The sequence below is a fragment of the Strix uralensis genome, chromosome 2, assembly GCF_047716275.1.
Source record: "Strix uralensis isolate ZFMK-TIS-50842 chromosome 2, bStrUra1, whole genome shotgun sequence".
In the NCBI taxonomy this organism is placed as follows: Eukaryota; Metazoa; Chordata; class Aves; order Strigiformes; family Strigidae; genus Strix; species Strix uralensis.
Genome location: NC_133973.1, coordinates 57,859,285 through 57,883,642, shown reverse-complemented (window position 1 = coordinate 57,883,642; position 24,358 = coordinate 57,859,285). Strand labels below are relative to the sequence as shown.

General features: G+C 37.6%; 1 protein-coding gene across 5 annotated transcripts in view; it reads left to right on the top strand.

Moving 5' to 3' along the window:
- STS (steroid sulfatase) overlaps window positions 1-24,358 on the top strand; it is a 115,011-nt gene that overhangs the window by 78,304 nt on the left and 12,349 nt on the right. For all 5 annotated transcript variants that reach the window (XM_074858872.1, XM_074858875.1, XM_074858871.1 and 2 more), the window contains 2 exons: window positions 1,342-1,501; window positions 4,056-4,177. In XM_074858872.1, coding sequence (XP_074714973.1) covers window positions 1,342-1,501; window positions 4,056-4,177 — 282 coding nt within the window. The remainder of the gene's footprint in view (window positions 1-1,341; window positions 1,502-4,055; window positions 4,178-24,358) is intronic.

Here is a 24,358-nt window from a genome sequence, read left to right as displayed (position 1 = left end):
GACTGTATGGGAAAAGATCTCTGCGAAAGAGAGTTTTCTATCTTGAAGTTGCCACTTACCATTATGAACAATGAAAAATTTGTAAAAAATCTTACTGAGCCGTGAAAAACCTGTAGAAAAGCAGGTGGATTCTGAATCCCCCAATGCTGAAATAGAAAAGATCATTGAGGAGTCAGTAAGATAGCTTGTATGTCAAGGTCTGGGCTTGACACCAAAGATATTAACATCTATCTGGTGTTTTGAAGGTCTAAGAGGCTGAGGAGACAGAACTATTGAAGTACTTGGTTGTAATTGTTCTTTTGTGGGTTATTTTACATGAAAAAGCGAGATACAGGGAAAAAAAGCTCATAGTAGCTTTGTTTGAACCATGAACTGCTGTGTGATTCATCTAATGGCAGGTGTTCAAAAAGCATATTCGTCTTCTTTCAGACGTTTCTATTATATAAAAAAATCTCAATTTAGTTGTAAACACCTGGCCCAGACCATGCTTAACCACATCCAAACCCCATCTACTCACCAGAAATACCTTTTTTCCAAGTGATGTATTAATTTCAAAGATCAACCTGAAGTGCTCTGTACATAGTCATGACTATATGAGACATTAATAATAGTACTTGTGATAGCTCTTCATACAGAATTCTATCATATGTTAATTAATGATAGCAATGTCAGGGGTCTGGACAATGATGGTTGTTGTAGAAACAAAGGAAATTACTGCAATGTAGAGTTGAATGCAGTCAGTTGATAGTGTATTTGATGCAACTATGTTGGTTTAGAAGTCAGAAAGTTCTTCACAACATCCTCAGATCTACCATCACTGTAGCGAATTTCTTCCTAATGTATTGGATTGGACAATTCAGTAACATATTTAAATTAGTACTTTATTCTATCTAAAGTCATTAAGCACCATTTTTAATAAAATATCGTATATTTTCTCTGGGTTCACACCTCAGACATCTAGACATACCTCAATTTATTTTTGATTCCTGTTTTTTGGTTATATATTCACATAGCTATGTGGCATACTATCTAGATCAAATTCTATATGAAGATTCCTGCAAGTTGCCTTTTTACCTCCTACAGCTGTTATTTAGCTGGTTTTGTTTGTAAACTAAATACATTGTATAAGCTCTGTCTAATATATATTAGTAGATTTCTGTCAGAAAGGTACTGATTGTAGGTGGAAAATCTAAACCTAGCAAATTAAAAATAAGATAAATACATTTAATGAAAAGATTCTGTCTAGACAGAATGTTTAATATTTGGAAGTTGAATCTTGGGAGGGGTGTATTTTTCTAAGAATAAATTGATTTCTTAACAAACAAAACTTTCATTTTCAAGGTGGAAAATCAATGAACTGGGAAGGAGGTATTCGTGTGCCAGGGCTTCTCCGCTGGCCTGGAGTGGTACAGGCTGGTGCCTATATTGATGAGCCAACAAGTAACATGGACATATTTCCTACCATAGTCAAACTTGCCAAGGCACAGTTACCCTCTGACAGGTATGCTCTGCAGTTATCTCTGTTTTAGAGAAAGTCTCATGAGTGTTTTATACTTTCTGGTGATGTCTAAGATAGAGGTGAAAATGAAAAGAAAAAGCTAGATTTTAAAAACACTTTTTTGTCATGACTTACAGTGGTATGTTGTCTCTTTTCATATTGACGTACTGATATATTTTACAGAAACATTGCATGTAAATACAGCTTAACTTTCAGAACAAGCACCAAGCAACAAAAAGATAAGAGAATACCACCAAGAGCAACATACTGTCAAATCAGAATTATTTACTAAAAGCAAAAATGAATGTATCAAAAAAGGCTCTGTTCTGAATGAGTGAACGTGGTAGAAAAAGGAACTGCAAGTATAAATTTTAAACATTGACATGCTTAGTATAACAAAATACATCAAAATACGAGCTAGGCTTTTCTCACAGTTTTTTTTTGTTCTCTACCAAGTTGGTGAACATAATCCCTTAACAGAGTTTTGCAGCCTGATAAGAAAACCCACTGCACTTCTAAAATCCATAAGATGCTTTTTTGATACTCGTACATCCCTGTACTTAGTCTTGTCTGGGAGATACCCAGTCTCAGCAGCAAGGAGCCTTCACCTAAACTCTGTTGCCATCCAAATCCAGTAAGTAGAGAAACCTACTGATATGCACATGCTTTGAACACATCTACCATGCACAAACAGCTTTTAAGCACAAAACATCCAGAATCTGCATGGGGAAAACCAGTGGTAAGCAGACACTCTGCTAATGATGATTCAGTGAGTGCTTGAAGGAAATGGCAGGGCAGGACATCTGTAAAACATGAAAAATTGGTCAGGCTGGTGCTGAGAGATCCCCTACAAGCAGTAACTCTGTTGAACCTAATCAGTTCATATTGTTCTTAATGTGGGCAGATCTTATTCACTTGGTTTTCATATTGCTTGAATGAATACTAGCACTGATGTTTTATTTTGATCTCTTTGATAGAAATCCCAATATACTTCTGTAACTTCCACTTTCAAGTGGCTCCACTGTGATTCTTCTGTGTAGAGTAGATGCCATAATTATTGCTTCATGGTAGGTCATGGACTAGCTTAAAGCATTTTTGATCCAGCAGCTGAATTCCTATCACCCCACTGAATTCTTCCTGAGAAATAAGAGAAATGACTACGATTAGGATTCAGTCACTGGGAGGGAGCAGGTTAAAAAGGAAAGGGGGAGGTGCTCCTAGTTAAACAAGAAAAATAAGTAATCAGAAAGAAAAGTCTCATATATACCCCTGAAGCCAAGAGTTGTGGGAATGCAAGAGTACTGGAGATATATTACTCATCAATATGCTGCAGAACAGAAAGTATATAATAGACACGCATCTGTCCTGCTCTCAGCTTGATAGTGAGCAAGCCTGCAGGGGCAAGACAAGAGTGCATTACTCAGGCAAGAAAAGATGACAAGTTGAAAGTGGGAAAGACTCTAATTCAACAGACCCCACAGACGGGAATGCACCAAGAAGGCAGAGTTACCAGACAGCATAACTCTAGAAATTCCAGGATGTTTTCATGCCCATCCTTTGAGAAAAGCCCTACTTAGAATGGTGCTGTTGCATGTAATTGCTGCCAAGAATTTCATACTCATATATGGCTCATGGCTTAAAACAATGAAGTTAATACCTGTCTTGCAGTACTTACACTAATGTGAAAAGGGTTTTACATGGTAATGAAAATTAACATCGATATTTTTAAACATTTTATTAAAAAGTTTCAAAAAAGCTTTTATGAAATGTTGCTCAAAATACTTAAAAAATAATTACCTGCTGATCTGTATATCAGCAAAAAGTAATTTTCTATAAAACTTCTTGTAAAATTTGTAATTCACACCAAGTCAAAAGTGCAAATTGTGATTTCTCCTGACAGCTGATTCCAGCAATCCAAAGGCTTAAGTTACAGAAACATGTAAATGCCTTGCTTATTTTATAATTCCATTTTGATGTAAATTGACTGACTCCTTCAAAGCATGATTAAGATTGTCCAGTGGCATTTAGAGAATTTTTATATATATATATATATCTGTGTGCATGTGTAGTTGATAAACACATATTTAAGCATAGTTCATTTTCAACTTTGAAATTACTACTTCTGTCTTAAATTCTGGCATACGTAATTTGCTGGACAGAGTTATTACTATTACTCCCAGGGATGCTAACACAACACAGCATATATTTCTCTTGTTTTAGGGTTATTTTGGTCAGACTACTCCCAAACATCTTGAGCAGGTATACCTGGAGGACTCTTGTAGCAATTTATTCACATATGTTTGGTCATTTTCTCAGAAAAAAAGAAGAAAAAAATATAAAAATGTGTTGAGGAAACAACCATTCCTAATGGCAAAATGTAAAATTATTGTTTCCTTAAATAACATAAAAATCAAAGGGGAAAAGCACCTAAATTGACCAACTGGAGGTGGTCATTCAGATTTATTTTTTTAAGTAGCGGAAATGCAGAGTTATAATATCTTCTCACTAAACTGAGGTTTGGGTTATTCTTCTGATTTTGAAATTCTTTCTTACTCAGAATTATTGATGGACATGATCTGATGCCCTTACTTCAAGGAAAAGTTACCCGATCCAAGCATGAATTTCTCTTCCATTACTGTAATGCATATTTAAATGCAGTGCGTTGGCATCCAGGAAACAGTAAGTAATCTTGCTGTTAACATTTTAAATATTTCATATAATTTTTATTGCAGCTTGAAAAGAATCAGCAAAAAGCCTTGGGCTATAATAACTGATAAATTGTTTAAAATATCTAGCCTTTTTTCCTTCTTTTTCACTCTTCTTTTTGCTACAGTGCATCTATTCACCAATTTACTGTTTGACATAGTTTGTTGCTATGCATTAATGTTACATATCAATACAATACTGAGATCTATGGTATCTGAAACTATTTTTTTTAAAACTTGCCTGAGAGAGAGTCTGTTACAGAATGAAGTAGTCGAGGTTAACTGTTAAATCTTCCTAAAAATGTACAGGTAATAGGATGGCTGGCTGAATAACAGTGCAAGTATTATGTCCGCCTGGCCATTTTTATTATTGGGATAGTAAAGCATAGGAGAATGACTTAGTCAAAGTCATAATTATCCAATAAATGAATACAGTATTATTACATAATCATGCTTTTTATGAACGATATCATTCCACTGTGTAGGCCAATGAAAAAAGCATTTCCCACTGATTTACTCCTTTTTATCTAACAGCTTACTGTTTCTGGTAGCAACTTCAACATTAACCAAATCATATTTGCCTTTCTATATTAATCTCTGTGTTGAATGAAGTCAAACACACATTTGTCTCATCTCAGTTGACACTCAAAATGACGACTTGTGTTATGGTTTCGAAATGATGATCCAAGGCAAGCTCTGGAGTAGCATTTTTTGGTTTAAGTACTTTGGGAAGAGACTTGCTTAATAGTTAATGTACAAACTTAAAATGAGTTGGAAGCCTTGTCTTCTTGGTCATCTGTAGGCTGAATCTCTACCTGTCTTGGACTTTAAACTAGGAAAAGGGAAAATATTACATATAATATTTATTTATCACTACTTTGCCTATATATCTTGCATTTGATAAATAATCGTAAGGAAGAACCAAATAGTTGGAAAAGATGCTTATGTAGTACCATTTTGTATCTGAGTTTAAATGAAATTATTCTGTGTCATGATGAGAACAGAAGTAGGCAGATCTCCAGGCAGGCAGAGAAGCTGTTTTTCTCAAACATACACCTTTGCAAGATGAAGTACCCCTTGTCTGAGAAAAGGGTCAGCTTTGTTATTTACTGAAGGGGAGTTTAATGGGAAATTAATGGAAAGAATGATGAGGGGCTAGTCTATTGTATTTACTTGAGGGGCAACAATGTAGATTGTGATTCTCCCTTTATCCTTTCTCCAAGGCAGTCAAAAGAGAAAGCCCGCTCAGGACCTGGCAATAACATTTTCATAACACTGAGCTGGTTTTTGTATGGAAGGTTGTTGTGGTTTAACCCCAGCTGGCAACTAAGCCCCACCCAGCTGCTCACTCAGTCCCCCCACAGTGGGATGGAGGAGAGAATCAGAAGGGGAAAAGTGAGAAACTCGTGGGTTGAGATAATAGTTTAATAGGTAAAGCAAAAGCCATACACACAATCAAAGCAAAACAAGCAATTCATTCACTGCTCCCCATCATCAGGCAGGCCTCCAGGAAAGCAGGGCTCCATCACGCATAACAGTTACTTGGGAAGACAAACGCCATCACTCCAAACATCCCCCCTTCCTTCTTCTTCACCCAGCTTTATATGCTAAGCATGATGTCATATGGTATGGGATATCCCTTTGGTCAGTGGGGGTCAGCTGTCCCAGCGGGGGTCAGCTGTCCCAGCTGTTTCCCCTCCCTTGCTGGTGGGGTGGGGTGAGAAGCAGAAATAGGCCTTGACATTGTGTAAGCACTGCTCAGCAGTAGCGAAAACATCCCTGTGTTACCAGCACTGTTTTCAGCACAAATCTAAAACATAGCCCCATAGTAACTGCTATGATGAAAATTAACTCTACCCCAGACAAAACCATCACAAAGGGTTTTTGATAGACTGCCTTGTCAGCCTATATTGTAGTGTGAGAATATGCAATAGACAGATATTCCTCTCTACTCTCTTTTGTACCAGTCCCCTGGAAGTGCTCAACACCTTCTTCTTTCTTACTTGTCCAATCTCAGATCTTCAAAAATGCCTTTTCCATGTGGGCAATGCAGTCATACTTGTAAAGCTATTTGTTGCAGTCAGCTAACTGTTTGCCCCTATTTATCTCTCTCCCATGTGTTATCATTGTATAGAGATAAATATACTTGCATTACAGCTGTACACAGCTGATGCTATCTGCATTGCTGTGGGTACTCATGTGGAAAAATGAATGTCGTTGGTTTTTCTTCTGATATCTCAGCAGCTCTATATGAAGCAACTGATAAGTTCAAAGTGCATTATATTGCTAGAGTATTATTGTCTTCTAGCCTCCAACCACTCAACACAGCTCACTCTTTACAGCTAATCTGAGAGTCCATCCACAGTCACTATTTTTGCTACTATTAAGTGACATTTTAGTATGTGAGAATGAACACAAGTAAAGCAGAAGTATAATCCAATGCTGCTTCTTCCCCCCCCCCCCCCCCCCCCCCCCCCCCGGGAAACAATTATTTCAAACAATTAATTCAAAATGTTGCAGAGCTTTTATATAGCAGCAAAGAACTAAATTAGAAGTATCCTATGGCAGCAGTTTGTTCCCTATACTTAGGAATACATCCCAGAAAGTGAATGAGGCCATGTTCATTAAAGACAGACTAGAAAGCTGGAAAATTGTGCAACTTTCATTTAACCTCAGCATGCTACTGTTATCAGTTACAGGGCCGTAAATCTTCAGGGTTTGGGTGTAGACTGATCAACATTCCTAACTCTACATGTATTCCATGTCTAACATGCTTTATGGACTAAGTAAGTACCACATTCCTCCACGAGCACACACATTTTCCTGTATCCAGAAATGACTGTAGGATCTCTCATATTTTAACTGCACCTTGCCAATGACTGTAGTCAGCTGAATAGCACTTAATTCACAGAGGACCGCCAGAAGCAGTTACTTAGTATTCTTAAGGGAAGTCTAAGGGAAGAGGTGATATTCCCTATCTAAGAGAAATCAGGAAATTCTTGAAAAAAAGGCATCAAGGAACAGTTGTCTCTTTCTGTGTACTATAAATGATCTGTTAGACCAGGAAAGACTTGTATTGTTCTTAATCTCAGTTCACCAGATAGTTAACTAGGTTGACTGCCGCTGCTTTGGAATTGTTTAAAAACATACTACCTGTGGATTATGGCTGTACGTACAGACCAAATTCTGATCAGCTTTGTCTCCCACTAGACTTGAGGTTTAGCAGAAGAAACCGTGACAGTGTGAAACAAGTATCCTCAGCCGTGTTCAGCATCATCTGCACTGCTCTGGTGATGGACCATTATTAGAAGGACCCAATTGTCCAAATAGACTGAGACTACATTATAGACTGCTGATCCCTTCATTAAACACGTAATTTCTATTAATTTTAAAGATGCACTTTCTGAAGAACAAAGCAGCAACAGCCAGAAATTCATAAAAGAGAAAGCTTACAACTGTTAAGGAAAATGTTATTTATTTATTAACTAAAGTACAACCCATTCTAAATAAAGGGTAAAGATGCATGTATGGCATATATACACTTATTAATGCATATATTCTCACATATCTTACTATATTTATTTTCTGGGAAGTCTTAGTTTGTATGTCAGCTTCAGTTTGCATATTCTACTTATTTTCCTAGACACTCAAAGTGTAGGATTAACTTTGATCCTAAAGAAAAATACATATACCAGGAAGTGAGAGGGAAACAAAAGTTCTGCTAGCCATTTGGTCCCTTCTTGCCTCCATCACTCCACAGTTCCGTTAGTAACTTTATCTTTACCATTGTTAGATTTCCACTGCGCTTCAGTCCAAAAAACCTTTTTCTGGTTTAATTTTTGACTCTTAGGCTATGTATATGAAACAGGTAAATTTAGTGTATGTTAAATTTATAGTACTTGTACACCTTTCTCTTGCTTGAAAGCTTCTAGAGTTTGATTTAAGCAGGTGCATTTCTTACCTCATTCAGGGAAGGTCAGAAACTTCAGAGTGAGTGATTATCATTTTACATTTATATATATATTTAGAGGATAAGCATTCCTCATAACCAAATCAATACATATCTTCATTAACACATATTAGTTAGGTCAGTTATTGCATTCACAATATACTTTCCCCTTCATCAGCCCTTTGAAGGAGCATTTGGAGGATATGTGCTACGCAATGCTCTTGTCAACCAACACTTCAAAATTTAAGCCTTATCCTTTCTAGGGAGACATGAGGAAAAGAATCTTTCTTCTACTTTCCTTCTCTTTCCCAAACACAGAAAATAAGCTAACACCATTTTTTCTTCATCTCTCTTTGATTCACTTACATTTTGCCTGATACTAAAAAATAATGGACATTATTCTTCACATTCGGAATTAAAAAAGGAATGAACTATCAGGCAATTTTTTTTGTTCATGATTCATGTCTCGCTCTCACAGACTCATGCATCAGTGCCTTGGAAACAGCCAAGACATACAGTCCTAGTCCTTGAAGGATGATTTCCTGTTATTATGAAACCATATAAATATGTGTAATTTAATTGATCTGTTAAAAATACAGAGAAGAAGACATGCTAAAGCAGCAGCATCAAAGTACTGTAATTTCCAATTATCAAAGCTTATTCTCCACAGCTGCCTAGTGTACCCTTGGAAAAACCCCCAAAACTCTTCTATCTGCCTTAGTAAGGTGTAATCGTTTAGGTTTTTTTAATCAATAAACATTTACATTTAAAGGAAAGCAGGTGTAGGATTTGCCTTTAGTTTCTTGAGCTGAGCCACCCAAAGTTTTCTGTAGCTTTCTGTTATTTGTGTATGTCAGATTACGCTTTGGACTATGTTCTGCTAGTGCAAGTAGACCACTACTTGTGTATTTGCTTTTTTTAAAAAGTTTTACTTTAACATAACTGAGTACTAAAAAACTATCAAGAGCTCTGTCTCCAAAGATTACTGTCATATGAATCAGTACTATTAAAAATGCATTGCTATGACAACTTAATTATAAGGAGAGAATTCATCAGATACAGATCAAGTCTACAGTTGAATGGAACTACTGCATCTTTCAGACTCCTCTGATTGTGTGCAAAATTTTTGTTTGATAAGGAGGAAATATATTGTAATCCTGTGTAATAAACATTGAGAAATGTAATGCAATATGGTCTGTACTATAAAGAAATAATCTTCACAGTGTTTCAGTACTACTAATAAAAATATAGTAATGTTTCTGATAAATGCTAGAGTGACTTTACTAGCAGCATTTCACCTTTTCTATTTCAAAATGGATTTCAGTGTTCAGTAGAAAATGTCATTCAATAAACAAAAGAAAAAGAGATTTGCTATGGCAAGTTAAACTGAATAACACTAGACAATAGAAAAAAACTAGCTTATCATGCAAATATAATGACTTCTAAAGACAGTAAAAGTTCACTGAAAAACTTTACATAGTAATTTTTCACTTTGCCTCACTTAGGAAACAGGATACATTTCAATTAGTGTTTATTCCGAGTTTTTTGTATGTTGTGATCTACTAGAATTACTGAAAATAGTTCAATCAAATTCACCATTCGGGCATTCTTTCTATATTATCATAGAATTCATAGCTATTCTGATTCCTGGCTGTTGCAATGTGCTCCAGCATCCAACTGTGTACAGTATTTCATGAGATATATTTTGTTCTTTGCAGAAAAGGCTAAATGCATGACTAGGAGGATCCCAGTATCCCTAGCCAGTTTCAGCTGTTACAGGTTAAAACCAAACAAGAAGAGAATGAGAGAAGTATATTTCCTGTTTTGCAGTTTTCAGATTAGATACATGGAATAAAATTACAGAATAGTGGGGTTTTTTTAAGAGGTTCCTGCAGGTTTAGTTTGACTGAAGACATTTGAGTCATAATAGAGAGAAGTCAAAGCAGGAAAAACCACCTCAGAAGGGCTATTTTATTACAAGTTCTGGTTTGGACAGGTACAGCCTTTCTTGTGAAATGAGATTAAAATAAGACCTGTTTCTGAAGAAATGAAAGTAAGAAGAGGAATACCTTGCACTTTTCCTTACCTCTCAAAAGGTCTCTAATATGCATGCCTAAAAGGGTAATAAGGGTTACCTTATTAATTAAGAGGGCTTGCATTATTTACAATGCCACGCTTAGCTTCATTTTTGTTAATATCACATTCAGTCTTAATAGTTAAAAACTGTAAATTGAATTCATATGCTTAAAGAATGCTAACTTGTGAACACAATATTGTCCTGAGAGAGTGCAGGAGATGGAGTCTAGGCAGGTACCAAAAACTGGGAAACCTCTATGGAGCTCCACAGAACCAGCTTAAAAATTTTTTCTACAGTCAAGTTCTCAGTGTTAGGGTAGGTGACCCTAGTGGTTGTCACGAGCAAATGGAAATTCATTAACTTGCACATGAGAGGTATTTTGGAGTGTAAGTGGTGACAATATACTTCTATTTGAAAATGTCAGCCCTTTCTTGTTCAGTCCTCTTAGAGCATTTAAGAAACATCATCATTCAGACATCCACAAAATAAATTAACAGTTCTGTTTTTTCTGAAGTAGAATGTATTAGAGATACCTCTAAATATTTGGTATTTTAAAGATATCTCTTAATATTGCATCTACTTTCTTAATATAAACAAGGAATTTCAATTCATACATTCTGTGAAGCCTCATAAGTAGAATTCCATCCTCTTTCTCATTACTTTCTTACTAATGGGAGAGCTATTTTTTTATTGTGTTCTTTGCTATATGGTGAATGAATGTTATGGTAGCTTCATATGTAAACTGTGAGATATGCTTGTCATACCCAGCAGACACATTGGCAGAACCCATACCCTTGTCTAGCTTTTTCCCTATTTTTTTACTTGCTTCCCTGAGGAGTTTTTCCCATTTATGCTTTACCTGCCTTCTCTGTGGTAAACAAAGGACTTAGAGGATGCTGTTACAGATTAGTAAGGATGCACATCGACCCTGAGAATGTCAGCAGTTATAGTTACTTGCTTGCATTGCTTAACAATACAAAGGAAGGTAAATTTAACAGATGTTTGATCCAGGACTTTCTTCTTTTGCACAGCATCTTCAAAGGAAGAGATAATACTAGAATGTGACTGTAACTGCTGTCAAGGAAATATTTTTTTTTTTACAAAGTAATGTATTTTTAAAATCAAATCTTATCACACCAACCTCATACCTTTTCTTGGAAAAGAACAGATGGGAAAGGATAAGAAAGAAAGGATAAACATTTGAAGGATTTTCCTATTGTCACATTTTTTTTTGCTTTCTAGCTAGAAAGAATAGACTTCTTTAGTGATAGTAAAATTGATGTAGGAACACTTTTGTCTCAGAGAGCCATTCCCCCAGTGAAAGACTGTGGTAAATGTCCTTTGACATTGACATTATACACACAGACTTTCAGTGATCATATCATAGCGCTTTTTCTTCATATAAAAATAACAACCATAACATACTGGTCTATTGAATCCAAGATACCCTGACCTAAATTAGCAATGTTCTTAGTGAACAGAGAAAGGTTGACAGGTTTCAGTGATTATATGAAGTCAAAGGCATTTAAAGTAGCTAATTCAGTATTATTTAAACTTCAGCTTGAATCGTTTGCTGTCAGATATTGTGTCATGCACTTGTGACAGTACAAAAGAAAAATCTCAAGGATTTTTTTTCTGTGTACTCCACAGCTAACACTTAAATTAAAAAAAGAAAAAAATATGAGTTAGAACAACTGTCTAATAATTTTTTTATCTATTTATGAAGTTAGCAGTAGTCAAAACAAATATAAATAACAACAACTACATTAAAAAGTAGATAAAAATGCACTGCAGCTTTCCAAAATGAATTTCAGCTTACCAAGTAACATAAAAAGTGGGTCTTTAACAATTTCTGGAGCCTTACATTTCCAAAAATATCTTCAGTTCAGTGTTGGGTTTGAGCCTGCAGCATTCTGAATGTTACATTCAGAACATAGCGCTGACTCATCCTAATTTTAAAATCAGATTCAAATGGCATATGTTGTCATAGGCGATGTTCTTCAAGGGAAGTAGTTAATGCATGCACAACCCACATAGAGTATTCTGCATGCCACATCCCCAAACATCGTATTACTCCTAGAAAATAAAGCAAAGTATTTGTTTATTAGAGAAATTCCTTGGAAACGTGACTGTCAAGAGCAAGATGACTTCTCAGTATGTCATAAAAGACCATGCCATGAAAGGCAGAAGAAATAATTACAGAAGAAAACAGTGGATGCTCAGAGGGTGGGTGCATTTGGGCAATGTTACGCTGGAGGCCAGTGAGCACCTGTGGATGATGTGCACTATGCACCGTGTAATTGCTTCTGAATGTAAGGCCTGATCAGTACTTCGGAAAGAGAACACAACCAGAAATATTCAATAATCAGTGTAAATGTCCTCAGCCTGAGAAAAGCTCACATCCCAGTACAAATAGTGACCTTTCTGTTGATTTCAGAGCTTCTTATGTGGTCTCAAACTATTAGAGGACACATAATGCATTACATTTTTCAAATATCTTTTGTTAAGACATCCAGAATTTCCTAAAACTAAAAAGAAGAAAAAAATTCAGCTTTTTCAATTTGTTTCTTGTTTTGTTATTCTTAGTAGGGAAATTTTGTGGATAGATTTGTGTAAAAGCTCGAAACTGAAAAAGACTGGATTTTACTAGTATTTTTTTGTCATAGTTCTTTCAAAGACCTCTTAGAAATACAAAGTCCATAAAGTAGTATAGAAAAGTTCCTACAGATTGTGACATTTTTCAAATTTTTTCAAAGTTTTACCTAAAAATTTATTGAAAATAATTCTTCAGCAGCATTTCAGTCATATTCAACAGAATAATAATATAATGAATTTATTTTTATTGATTCCATGGTTTACTGGATGTGGGACTTTAATAGGAACTTTTGTGAGACTCACTCACTCACTCCTCTTCAACACTGGCATTTTAAAGCAAAATAGGTTTCCACCGTTCATAGTAGGAGGGGAAAGTTAGAAATCATGGTGCAGTCACAACATTAAAAGGCAACAAGACCATAAAAACCCCATAAAGATCATGATAATTTAGCACTTAGAATTATCCCTAGTGCAATAAAGAAAGGCTGACCCTTTTAGTATTAGGAAATGTTAGTCATCCATAAGATAATTTTGTCATTACCAAGCGAGTGCTAATTTTTCATTTATAACCTGTTACCTGTCTGTTGTAATTAATTTTTAAATGGTATTATATCACAGAAGCAAGCTTTTCCATCATCTCACTTACTCAGTGAGAAGAGTAGAGTCTTCAGGACTCGGTAGAGTCTTCATGATTAACTTAATTGTATTATCTGGGCTCTCTTCAATGCCATAGGATGTTGCACAGGCAGGCTTTCAGTCTGTAGCTCTGATCCATCCATATGATCCTGTTCAGTGACAAATGGAGTTTGAATCTCAGTCCTAAAAGCATTATAGTTACTTTAGCATCAGTTCATATCCTTGATACCAAAACTACTTATCCAGCAAAGCTTTATAGTTTGGGCTCAACAATGTCTTGATCTACTGTGCTGCTGCTCATTTCAAACTGAATGTAATTCTGTGCTCTAGCCATTCCTTATAGCATTGTCATTTGGGAAGTTTGAATTGATTCACACCTTTTTTTTTTTTTTTTCTGAACAGTTGCCCCCTGTCGAATTCCAAAATCTAAATGCTTTATATTTTCAAAAGCCAGCACTGTTAATTAACCGTTTGGTGAAGCTGCTAAAGTGCTACTATGGTACATATACGCAAAGTTAATAAGAGAGAGGGAATAGCAAAGTATCGTGAAGATTTTGAGTCTAGCGCTACAAAAGTATGAGGTAGAAATACTAGACAAGACATTGTGGGTAATAAATCTGCCTGAGTGAAGTATTCTGTAAAAATGGTATCTCAACACTCTGTGATGTTTCTTTTGAATACATTTTCCTACAGGTCCAATGTGGAAAACATTAAAATTAGGACTCATTAGTTCCTCATGGCCACAGGTCTTAGAACAGAAAATCATTTAGTCCCACTAGGGTCTAGGTCTACTCTTTTTCCTACAGCTGGTCCTGAAGGCACTTACATGCACTTCCATTACTTATCTTTTTCATCTTTCAAATTATCCCAACATTCAGCCTAGGAAATGGGAATTTGTTGCAACTACATTGCTGTTTGCTTTTAATCAGCTGTTACTTTTTTGTCCTAGACATCTGTCCACATCATTAAGTTGTATTAATGGAAAATGCAATTCCTGTCTACAGTATGTTCACTGTGGATATCACAGAATCATCTACGTTGGGAAAGATCTTGAAGTTCATCCAGTCCAACCATTAACCTAACACTGACAGTTCCCAACTACACGTATCCCTAAGTGCTATGTCAACCCGACTCTTAACCACCTCCAGGGATGGGGACTCCACCACTGCCCTGGGCAGCCCATTCCAAAGCCTAACAACCCATTCTGTAAAGAAATACTTCCCAATATCCAGTCTAAACCTTCCCTGGCGCAACTTGAGGCCATTAGCTCTTGTCCTATAGCTTGTTACTGCATTAAAGAGACTCATCCCCAGCTCTCTGCAACCTCCTTTCAGGTAGTTGTAGAGGGCGATGAGGTCTCCCCTCAGCCTCCTCTTCTCCAGACTAAACAACCCCGGTTCCCTCAGCCACTCCTCGTACGACATGTGCTCCAGAGCCTTCACCAGCTTTGTTGCCCTTCTTTGGACACACTCGAGTAATTCAATGTCCTTTTTGTAGTGAGGGGCCCAAAACTGAACACAGTATTCAAGGTGCGGCCTCACCAGTGCTGAGTACAGGGGTAAGATCACTTCCCTGTCCCTGCTGGCCACGCTATTTCTGATGCAAGCCAGGATGCCATTGGCTTTCTGGGCCACCTGGGCACACTGCTGGCTCATGTTCAGCCGGCTGTCAATCAGCACCCCCAGGTCCCTCTCTGACTGGCAGCTCTCCAGCCACTCCTCCCCAAGCCTGTAGCGCTGCTGGGGGTTGTTGTGGCCCAAGTGCAGCACCCGGCATTTGGCCTTATTGAAACTCCTACAGTTGGCCTTAGCCCATCGCTCCAGCCTGTCCAGGTCTCTCTGCAGAGCCTCCCTACCCTCGAGCAGATCAACACTCCCACCCAACTTGGTGTCATCTGCAAACTTACTGAGGGTGCACTCGATCCTCTCGTCTGGATCATCAATAAAGAGTGGCCCCAAAACTGAGCCCTGGGGGACACCACTCATGACCGGCCACCAACTGGATTTAACTCCATTCACCACAACTCTTTGGGCCCGGCCATCCAGCCAGTTTGTTACCCAGCAAAGCGTGCGCCCATCCAAGCCTTGAGCAGCCAGTTTTGCCAGGAGAATGCTGTGAGAAACGGTGTCAAAGGCCTTACTAAAGTCAAGGTAGACAACATCCACAGCCTTTCCCTCATCCAATAAGCAGGTCACTCTGTCATAGAAGGAGATCAGGTTTGTCAAGCAGGACCTGTTAAGGCATTTAGATAAAAATGTGATTTGCTGTAGCATTTGCCTCTCTGTTTTATGCAGCATACCTAACTTGGAAGCTAAAACAATGCTTTTTGCATGAAACTTCCTTTCATTTTTTTTATCTGTATCATGTGCACTATATGATATCATGTTTTTATTGTCTGTTCTCTCAAAGCCTAATCCTCAAACTTAGTTTTGATTCAGAAATATTATATAAAAATTTAAAGCTATAAGTTGCACCTATAGAGGATGATACTGATGGTTCTATAATACTGTCTGGTAGATTGCTTACAGTATTTATAGTTGACAACGATTTTTGGATTCTGAAAATAATGTAATTGCTACTAAAGCCAATTTTCAGCTGTAGCCAGAGGCTCTAAGAGCATATATCTTTATGATTCAGAAACAATTGTAGCCCATGAGTGTTCAGCTCAGTTTTTCAACTTAGAAGAAAGCCAAAGATAAACAGAACTTTTTTTCAGAGAAGATCAGTTTCATCAGTAAGGACTATTTGTATATATGCTGTGAAGGCATGAGCATATGCGTAAGTATGAGGAGAAACATATGTTTCACAGAAGTGAAGATGGTTTGAATTGTGCTGTGAGAGGGAAGTTTTGTCATAAAAGCTTGGAATTTGCTAAAAAACCTAAATATTTTCTGGAAGAATTTGTCCTAACAGAGCTGGTCAGCATAAGAAGACCAAAGCTAGAATCAAGTGAGTGAGGGAGAGAAGAAAATGTAGCTGCTGTGTCATACTGAAACTGAGGGTTTGAATAGCTGACTTTTTTTTTTTTTTTTTAAACAAATATAGAAAGAACAGATAATTCCTTTTGGTGTCCTGTTTGCAATGGTCACTTTTAAACTTTGAAGGAAAACTGAGACTTCATACATTATTTTGATTTTCATTCTCTATTTTTATTTTTTTAGTATGGAAAAAAAGGTTAGTAATCTGATGCATTCTTTAGTTGTAGAAAATGCGTTATGATACTTGAAATATGGATTATAATAAAATGAAATCCATTATGAAAAATGGATTACTTGGATTATGAAATTTGTGTTTATTGAAACTAGCAACATTTACAGGTTTTTTTACAACTAAAATTATTCCATTGAGTATCATACTTTGACACTTTGCAGGTTTATCCTTCTGAAAATCTTGCAAAGTTCATTAATAGGCTTATCTTAGCACAAGCGTAAGTACTGAACACAAATATCTCAGTTTAGTTTCATGGGCAGTGGAAACTTAATCAGTCAGTGGATAGAAAAGCAACTGGGAATTGCAAAAAATTGTACAATAATACAGGTTGTTCGTTCATCTGCTTCAGTTCATTCAGCTCTGCCCTAGTAGAGCTGCTAGGTCATTTAGAAATTCTGGTGGTCTCAAGAATGCCAAGTAGCTCCAAACACCAGGACTATGTAGTGGCAACAAAAGCCTGGCTTAGAAAACCATGCTGGTGTTCACAGTGAGGCTGTAATAATCAAGAAAAGGTGCTGGGAAATGCTTTAACTGGATTTTGGAACTTGATACTAAGTAGATTATACAATGCCTGTAGCTCCTAAGCATTATCAAAAGCCTCCTTTTTCCCCCCTTTTGTATGCTAATATATTTCAGGTGTCCAGTTAGGAAGTGGTTTTATTTCTCCCAGTGCTTTTAAATGCTTTCAACATACTGGTTTTTGGAAAAAAAACCCAACCAAACAAAAAAAAAAAACCCAAAAATTTGAACTAAGTTCTGACGAGTATATTTGAATGTTGAACTAACGAAGAGTAAATGTACTACTTGTATTTCAGAGAATATTTTTGAGTACATATCTTTCAAAGCATGTAATCCTATTATAAGTAACCATGAGAAGTGTTTGTATTTTGAAGATAGAAAATATGCAAAAGTCAACATATTACCGTCTCTCTTTAATACAGCTTAAACCTGAAAAAAGTCTATAAATTGTTATCTTGTAATCCAGTGAGAAAATTAACTATAAATTAATTGAATGCCTCAAAGGATTATTCCATTAGTGGGTAGTCTTCAAACCTAAGATGTTAAAAAATGATTACAACAAGATCAGTGTCTACATCTACATGCACAGCAAACTGAGTATTCCCCACTAAATATTTCTTCATCTCGTCAATCTTGATAAGTCTATTTTATTGCCGTGGCAAGAAGAGTCAGCAACAGATTTGTGCCTCATCAACATATGAACCTCAGTGCTTGACTGATCCTGTCAATGCAGTCTATGCCTAGACACACAAGAGAAAGTTCCCATGACAATTATACTTGATCTTTCCTAACCAATTTCAAGTGATTTGTTCACTCTGTGTTCTAAATTGACCTCAGATATATCCTTACCACTATTAATTGTTAGATTTTGTATTATTTCAGTTGTTGCATGTTCAGACAAGGTGTATGAGAATACACTGTGTCTCAGGCAGGTAGAGGAGTACCTTTAGCAAGGCTTAAAGTAGCTGCATTCTTGGTCATTCAAGGATCTACATGGCTGTGTAATGTGTCTGCTTAGGGGCATCTCATTCCTCCTCTGAGAAATTTTGATTTGTTCTTGGGAGATGATTGTGAAAGCAGACAACATTTTACATTTAACTTTTTGGTCTTTTTATGTTAGGTAAACAAAAAGAAAGTAGTAATACAAAGTTCTGAAGTTAAAACTAGACAGACCTGCGAGATTCAGCAAGACAGCAAAACCTTTCAAAGTGAAGATGAGGATCTGGGTGATAGAAAAATTGTTTACCATGTCCGTCTGCCTGGCCTCACTTCCATTTGAATGCAGTTTGATTGGGGGGTTTTCTAATCTCTAATCCTAACTGAATCTCTACACAGCCTAAATTTCAAGACCATGGTTAGGAATACTGACTCCATATTAGTAAAGAAACAGATTTTAAGCCTGGACATGTTCAGTGTGAATGCCAGCCAGTTAGAGACATCTTTGGAAGTGTAAAAGGAAGTTAACCAACCATGTAAACATCTCCTGAATTTGTATGTTTTAATTAAACATTAGACAGGTTGTTGCAAATGTCTGTCAGTGTGCAATGCACTTTAGTATGAAGCAGAATGGATTAATGCAGACCACTGCTGAAAGCTAAACCAAACCTGTTATACAAGTGGAAATCATTTATGTAATCCATTTTATTTTCCATTGCAACAGATGAGGAATGTGTGTGTGGCCTTATAGAGAATAACATAAACATGCATAGAAGAAGGAGCCACAGTCATGAATACAATAGAAAAACATTTCCTGGTGTTTCCTGTTACTGTTAGTATTGTCATAGACCTTTAAAGAGTATTTTGAGAGATGAAGACTGAGTTTGCAGAACTATGAATTAAAAATTGAATGTAATCTTCAAAAGCCAAAAAACAGCTACCAGTATGCAGATGTTTTTATTTCACAGCATCCTTTGAGTGCTGTCATCACTCTTAACTGCAGTGAGGAGGGAGGCCATATACAAAATTTATATCTTGTCGTATAATTCCAAAAGCACTTTCGGTAGTTTTGAGGAAGTACAATGTGTAACTGAATGACTTCAGACTGCAAGCTGGTTTATATTCTATTTATTTATATTACTTCCTAAAATAATAGGTTAAAGCCCTTAAGGTAAACCATAATCTACGGGAACATGCTCTTAGACCAGTAAAAAATGTAGGATTTCATGCCCAAGGATGAGGCTTTCTTTGTTTAACTCATCTTTGTAACTGTCTTGTGTAACAGAGCCTGGACCTAATAGTGCCACAATAAATAATAATAAATGTTGGATTAAGTTTGTGACATAGGTGCCCTCTTCAAAGATACTGCTAGAATTATTACATTGAATTATATAGTTAGTTAAAAATAGGAGATCAAGACAAAGAGAACAAACATTGTCTCTACCACCTCATTCACAGCGGTGGTGTAACTACTCTCCTTCAACTGTGCTTCAGAGATTGGAGGGGGGAAAAAAAGCAGAATTCATTTTGCCACTAATGTATCATGGGAAAAAAAATCAAAAAACCCTACCCATGAAAATTATTGGCTAGAAGTTTTAAGTTAGAATCTGGATTATAGTAATTTTTAGGAGAGAAATCGAACACTGCCTGAAGTCCTAGCATTTTTGTCTTTTTTTACATATGAAAGTGTAAGGAGATACGACGCAGAGAATGAAGGATTATGGCTGGAGTTTCCCGTCTCCACTGCTGCTTTCTTCTGGTTTGAGATGAACTTGCTCCACAGCTGATTACATTTCAGCTGAGCATTCTGGACATTGTGGAGGATTATTCTATGCTGCTGAATCTGTCCAGCAGGCCTAAGAGGTGGGAAGGGCTTTGTTCAAATACTGCACGGACATAGCTCAAAAACACCCGGACTTACCTGGATAGACTAGGTAGTATGTCATGTATAAATATCCATGTGTATGCAGAAGAAAAGACAACAAGATTTTACTGATGGGATGTTGAGTAGCTGAGGAATTTATGTTCGGAATTACAGGATGTTTCTAAGCAGATGTGAGTTTCAGGGAGGTAAGATCCGAATGCTGAACACTGATTTTTCTAGAAGGTAGAGTTGTCCAGTGAACAGGACACTTGTCTTAGTCTTGGTAAAACTTAATTCAAGTTTCTTCTTCCTATAAACCTTGAGATGTTAAATAAATCGCTCATGGTGTACCTATCAGTATCAGTGTGGCAAAGAACTAAGCAACAGCACAGATTGCCAAAAAAATAATTTACTCAATTTTTTTTTCTCATATAGTTTGAAGTAGGAGATTTGATGGGAGTTGAGGAGTGTATGTAGACCCTTACTTAAATAATTAGTTGAGCACACAGCAACTTCAGTCACAGATTACATTATACTTTGCCAAATTTAAGCATGAGGTTATTATTTGTGTTCTTAAGATAAGGTAGAAATACTTTGTTGAACTGAAGGCAAACAAGATTAAATCATCCTCTCAGTACATTCACAGGGATTTTAGCATTCACTTCAGTGTGCCACAACTCTACAGAACGTGTAGAAATTGAATTTAGAATAGACAATGCAACAGGCAATTGAGGGATGGAGCAACCCAAATGAACTCTGAAACAATCATCTGCACCAAAATCTTTATTTAAACTCCAGCAAAAGTTTGTGAAGGATTTGTATTTGAAAAAGGTAGTAGATAAAACACTAAGTGAAAAGAGTGTGCCAATAAAATGCCTTTGTCTTCCGCAATAAAGGAAATGAATGATAGTAGCACAAAAGTTACAATAGAAGACACCATCCGTCAAGAGAGCTCTTAAAAAATACATTGTAGGGAACAATTACACAGTGGCAGGGGGATGAAATAGATGACAAAAAGAAAATTAATTTGAAACATCTGAAATGAGCTTTTGTTCTTATTTGCTACAACTGGAACAGAGGAGACTGCATACATTAATATAAGAAAGATACAGGCATTGCATAAGCCATGTCAGTGCAGATGTACTGTAGCTAGTGACTGTATTTCAAAGGTCATTGAATGATCATTAAGGATGAATAAGACTCACGAAAAAAAGTGTACAGAAGTAACATATATGAACAAGGAAAGCAAACTTCTCTGTATTTTCTGGCCACGCCTATTTACATACACTTGAGAGGAGATGTTTAACCTAATATCTATGAACACTGTGGATCTTTCATAAGCAGCAATGTCTTGTAGATACATATTTGATCTTAGAAAGCAAAATTGAAGATGGACTAGAGAATACTGAAGATGCAAGGAATTTGACTAACTTATGGTGTGTACTGAGTCTGCATGGCAAGGATTTGGTAACAGGGGGTGGCTTCTGTGAGAAGCTGCTAGAAGCTTCCCCATGTCCGAAAGAGCCAATGTCAGCCGGCTCCAAGATGGACCCACCACTGGCCAAGGCCCATCAGTGACGGTGGTAGTGCCTCTGGGATAACATATTTAAGAAGGGAAAAAAGAAAACTGCACTACTGCAGCTGGAGAGAGGAGTGAGTATATGTGAGAGCAACAACTCTGCACACACCAAGGTCAGTGAAGAAGGAGGGGGGAAGGTGCTGCAGGCACCAGAGCAGCGATTCCCCTGCAGCCCGTGGTGCAGACCATGGTGGGGCAGACTGTGCCCCTGCACCCATGGAGGTCCATGATGGAGCAGATCTCCATCTGCAGCCCATGGGGGACCCCACACCAGAGCAGGTGGGTGCCCGAAGGAGGCTGTGACCCCTTGGGAAGCCCACACTGGAGCAGGCTCCTCACAGGACCTGCGGACCCCTGGGAAGAGGAGCCCATGCTGGAGCAGGTTTTCTGGCAGGACTTGTGACCCCGTGGGGGACTCATGCTGGAGCAGTCTGTTCCTGAAGGACTGCACCCCATGGAAGGGACCCACGCTGGGGCAGTTTGTGAAGAGCTGCAGCCCATGGGAAGGACTCACATTGGAGAACTTTGTGAAGGACTGTCTCCCATGGGAGGGACCTCACACTGGAGCAGGGAAAGAGTGTGAGAAGTCCTCCCCCTGAGGAGGAAGAAGTGCAGAAAGAATGTGATGAATGGGCCTCAACCTCTGTTCTCCATCCCTCTGCACTGCTAGGAAGGGGATGCAGAGAAATCAGGAACAAAGTTAAGCCTGGGAAGAAGGGAGGGGTAGGAGGAAGGTGTTTTTAAAATTGGCTTTTATTTCTCATTATTCTATTCTTCATTGGTAATAAATTAAATTAATTTTTCCCCAAATGAGTCTGTTTTGCCTGTGGTGGTAATTGATGAGTGATCTCTCTCTGTCCTTATCTTGACCCATGAGCCTTTTGTTATATTTTTTCTGCCCTGTCCAGTTGAGGAGCGGGAGCAATAGAGAGGTTTTGGTGGGCACCTGGTGTCTATCCAGGGTCAACCCTCCACAGGGTGACACCTCACTCTAAAAGTGACACCAGCAGAACTATAAGTGACCCCAGCACTGGCAGTGCCTTTAGTGACAGTGCAACGTCTTCCAGCACCCAAGCTGATGTCAGCTGCGTACTGATAACAGGGTCTACCAATAGTCCCAAACTGGACAAAGTGGATTCAGGTTCAAGGTCCATCCAGGAAGTCCAGTCAGGGTGGGAGGAGACGGGAACACAGACAGAGCTAGAAGAAAGGCTACAGCCTAGGGCCATCCAGAGACAGGGCTGAAAACTGGCACTCCTGCAGCACCACTCGGGCAGGGACTAATGGACTTGGACTGAGCTGAAATGGGAATCCTGGTCAATGGGCAGGGTGCATGGATGGGGGTCCACCCTGACCTAATCACTCTCATCAGAGAGAAACAAGCAGAATTCTTCTCACCCTAAAGCAGACTTCTAACAAAGGTAAGAAGCAGATCAGTATAGGCTGGTAACTAGCTTACATAAAGACCTCCACACTGCAGTGATCCAAAATTAGGTGAGGTGACCAGACTGTCAAATTGCATGCTAAATAGCAGCATAGTGATGAGCAATAAATCCTACTCAGTACCTTGAATTTAAAATTAGAAATGCCTTACCACCTTTTTCACAATGTGAAAAACATTATTATTTTGCTAAGTGTCAGGAATGACACTATGGGAGTCTTTTGAAGTTGACTGGGAATTTTAGATCATGTAATTTATTTAGTGTCATTTTTCTTTTAAATCAGCAGAGGTTCAAATGAAGGCCTGTCTACAAATATGCAATAAATAAGATAGCCAGGTTAGACTATAAAGAGTGAACTGGCTTTGTAATATGGAGGAAGCATTTTATCCATACATTGGTGTCATAAAAGAACTGACAAGAATGGTCAGAAAAGAAAAACATGGATGAGATACAGATCCTGATTTGAGTTACACTGGCATAAAGATCTTTAAAGTCTAATTAAGAAAGTGTCACTTGCTTTGCTTGTTCAATTTTCCTTTTAACAGAAGACTAAAACAGTCATTTACCTTGTCTGTTAACTATCAGCTCTCTGAGTATCTTTTTATTCTTTGTTACAGGTGTTTTGGTGATTGGGGCAGCTCTTAATGTAGAGACATAGGTGTCCTTACCCAACATCACTTTATAAACTTCATTAAGTCTCATTAAACCTCATTCCTTGTCACCACCCTTTGTCTTAATAGCAGCACAGTAGCAAAATAATCTATCGGAGAAATTTTACAGAAACTGGTAACAATAACAACTTTCCATAGATACATAGATATATGTTTTACTGATATTTACACATTTGCATGTTATAGTCTATGTCAAAGTTTTTTCTTGAGATTTCCTCAACAATAGAAAGCAAGTGCTGCAGATCACTTTTCTGATTTTGAGGGTCACCATGCACGAAAAACACTGAAGTGTCAGTGTGATGTTGATTTATGTCTGTTCTCCACTGGTTCAGCTACAGAATCCCATGAAAGACTTAAATGGCATCACGTATCTAATTCACAGTATGTAGGTCACATAAGAAAATTCACTTTTCCTTCAGTAATAACTCATGAGTCTTCAGAATACCTACACCACATTTTTGTTGGACAAAGAGCAACCCCTTTCTCCCCTCTGAACTGTGTCCTTTTACCCTGTTTTCATCCTTTTCCCAACAGTTTATTCCCCTTTCCCTCTCCATTTCTGAGCTTCTAGTCTCACTGATAGTAAGTCTCCTTTTGATCCTCTTAATTGATCAAACCCTTGTGTGAATCTTGCCCTTCTGCAACTGCAGAAGCTGTAATAACCTCTGACGTTCAAT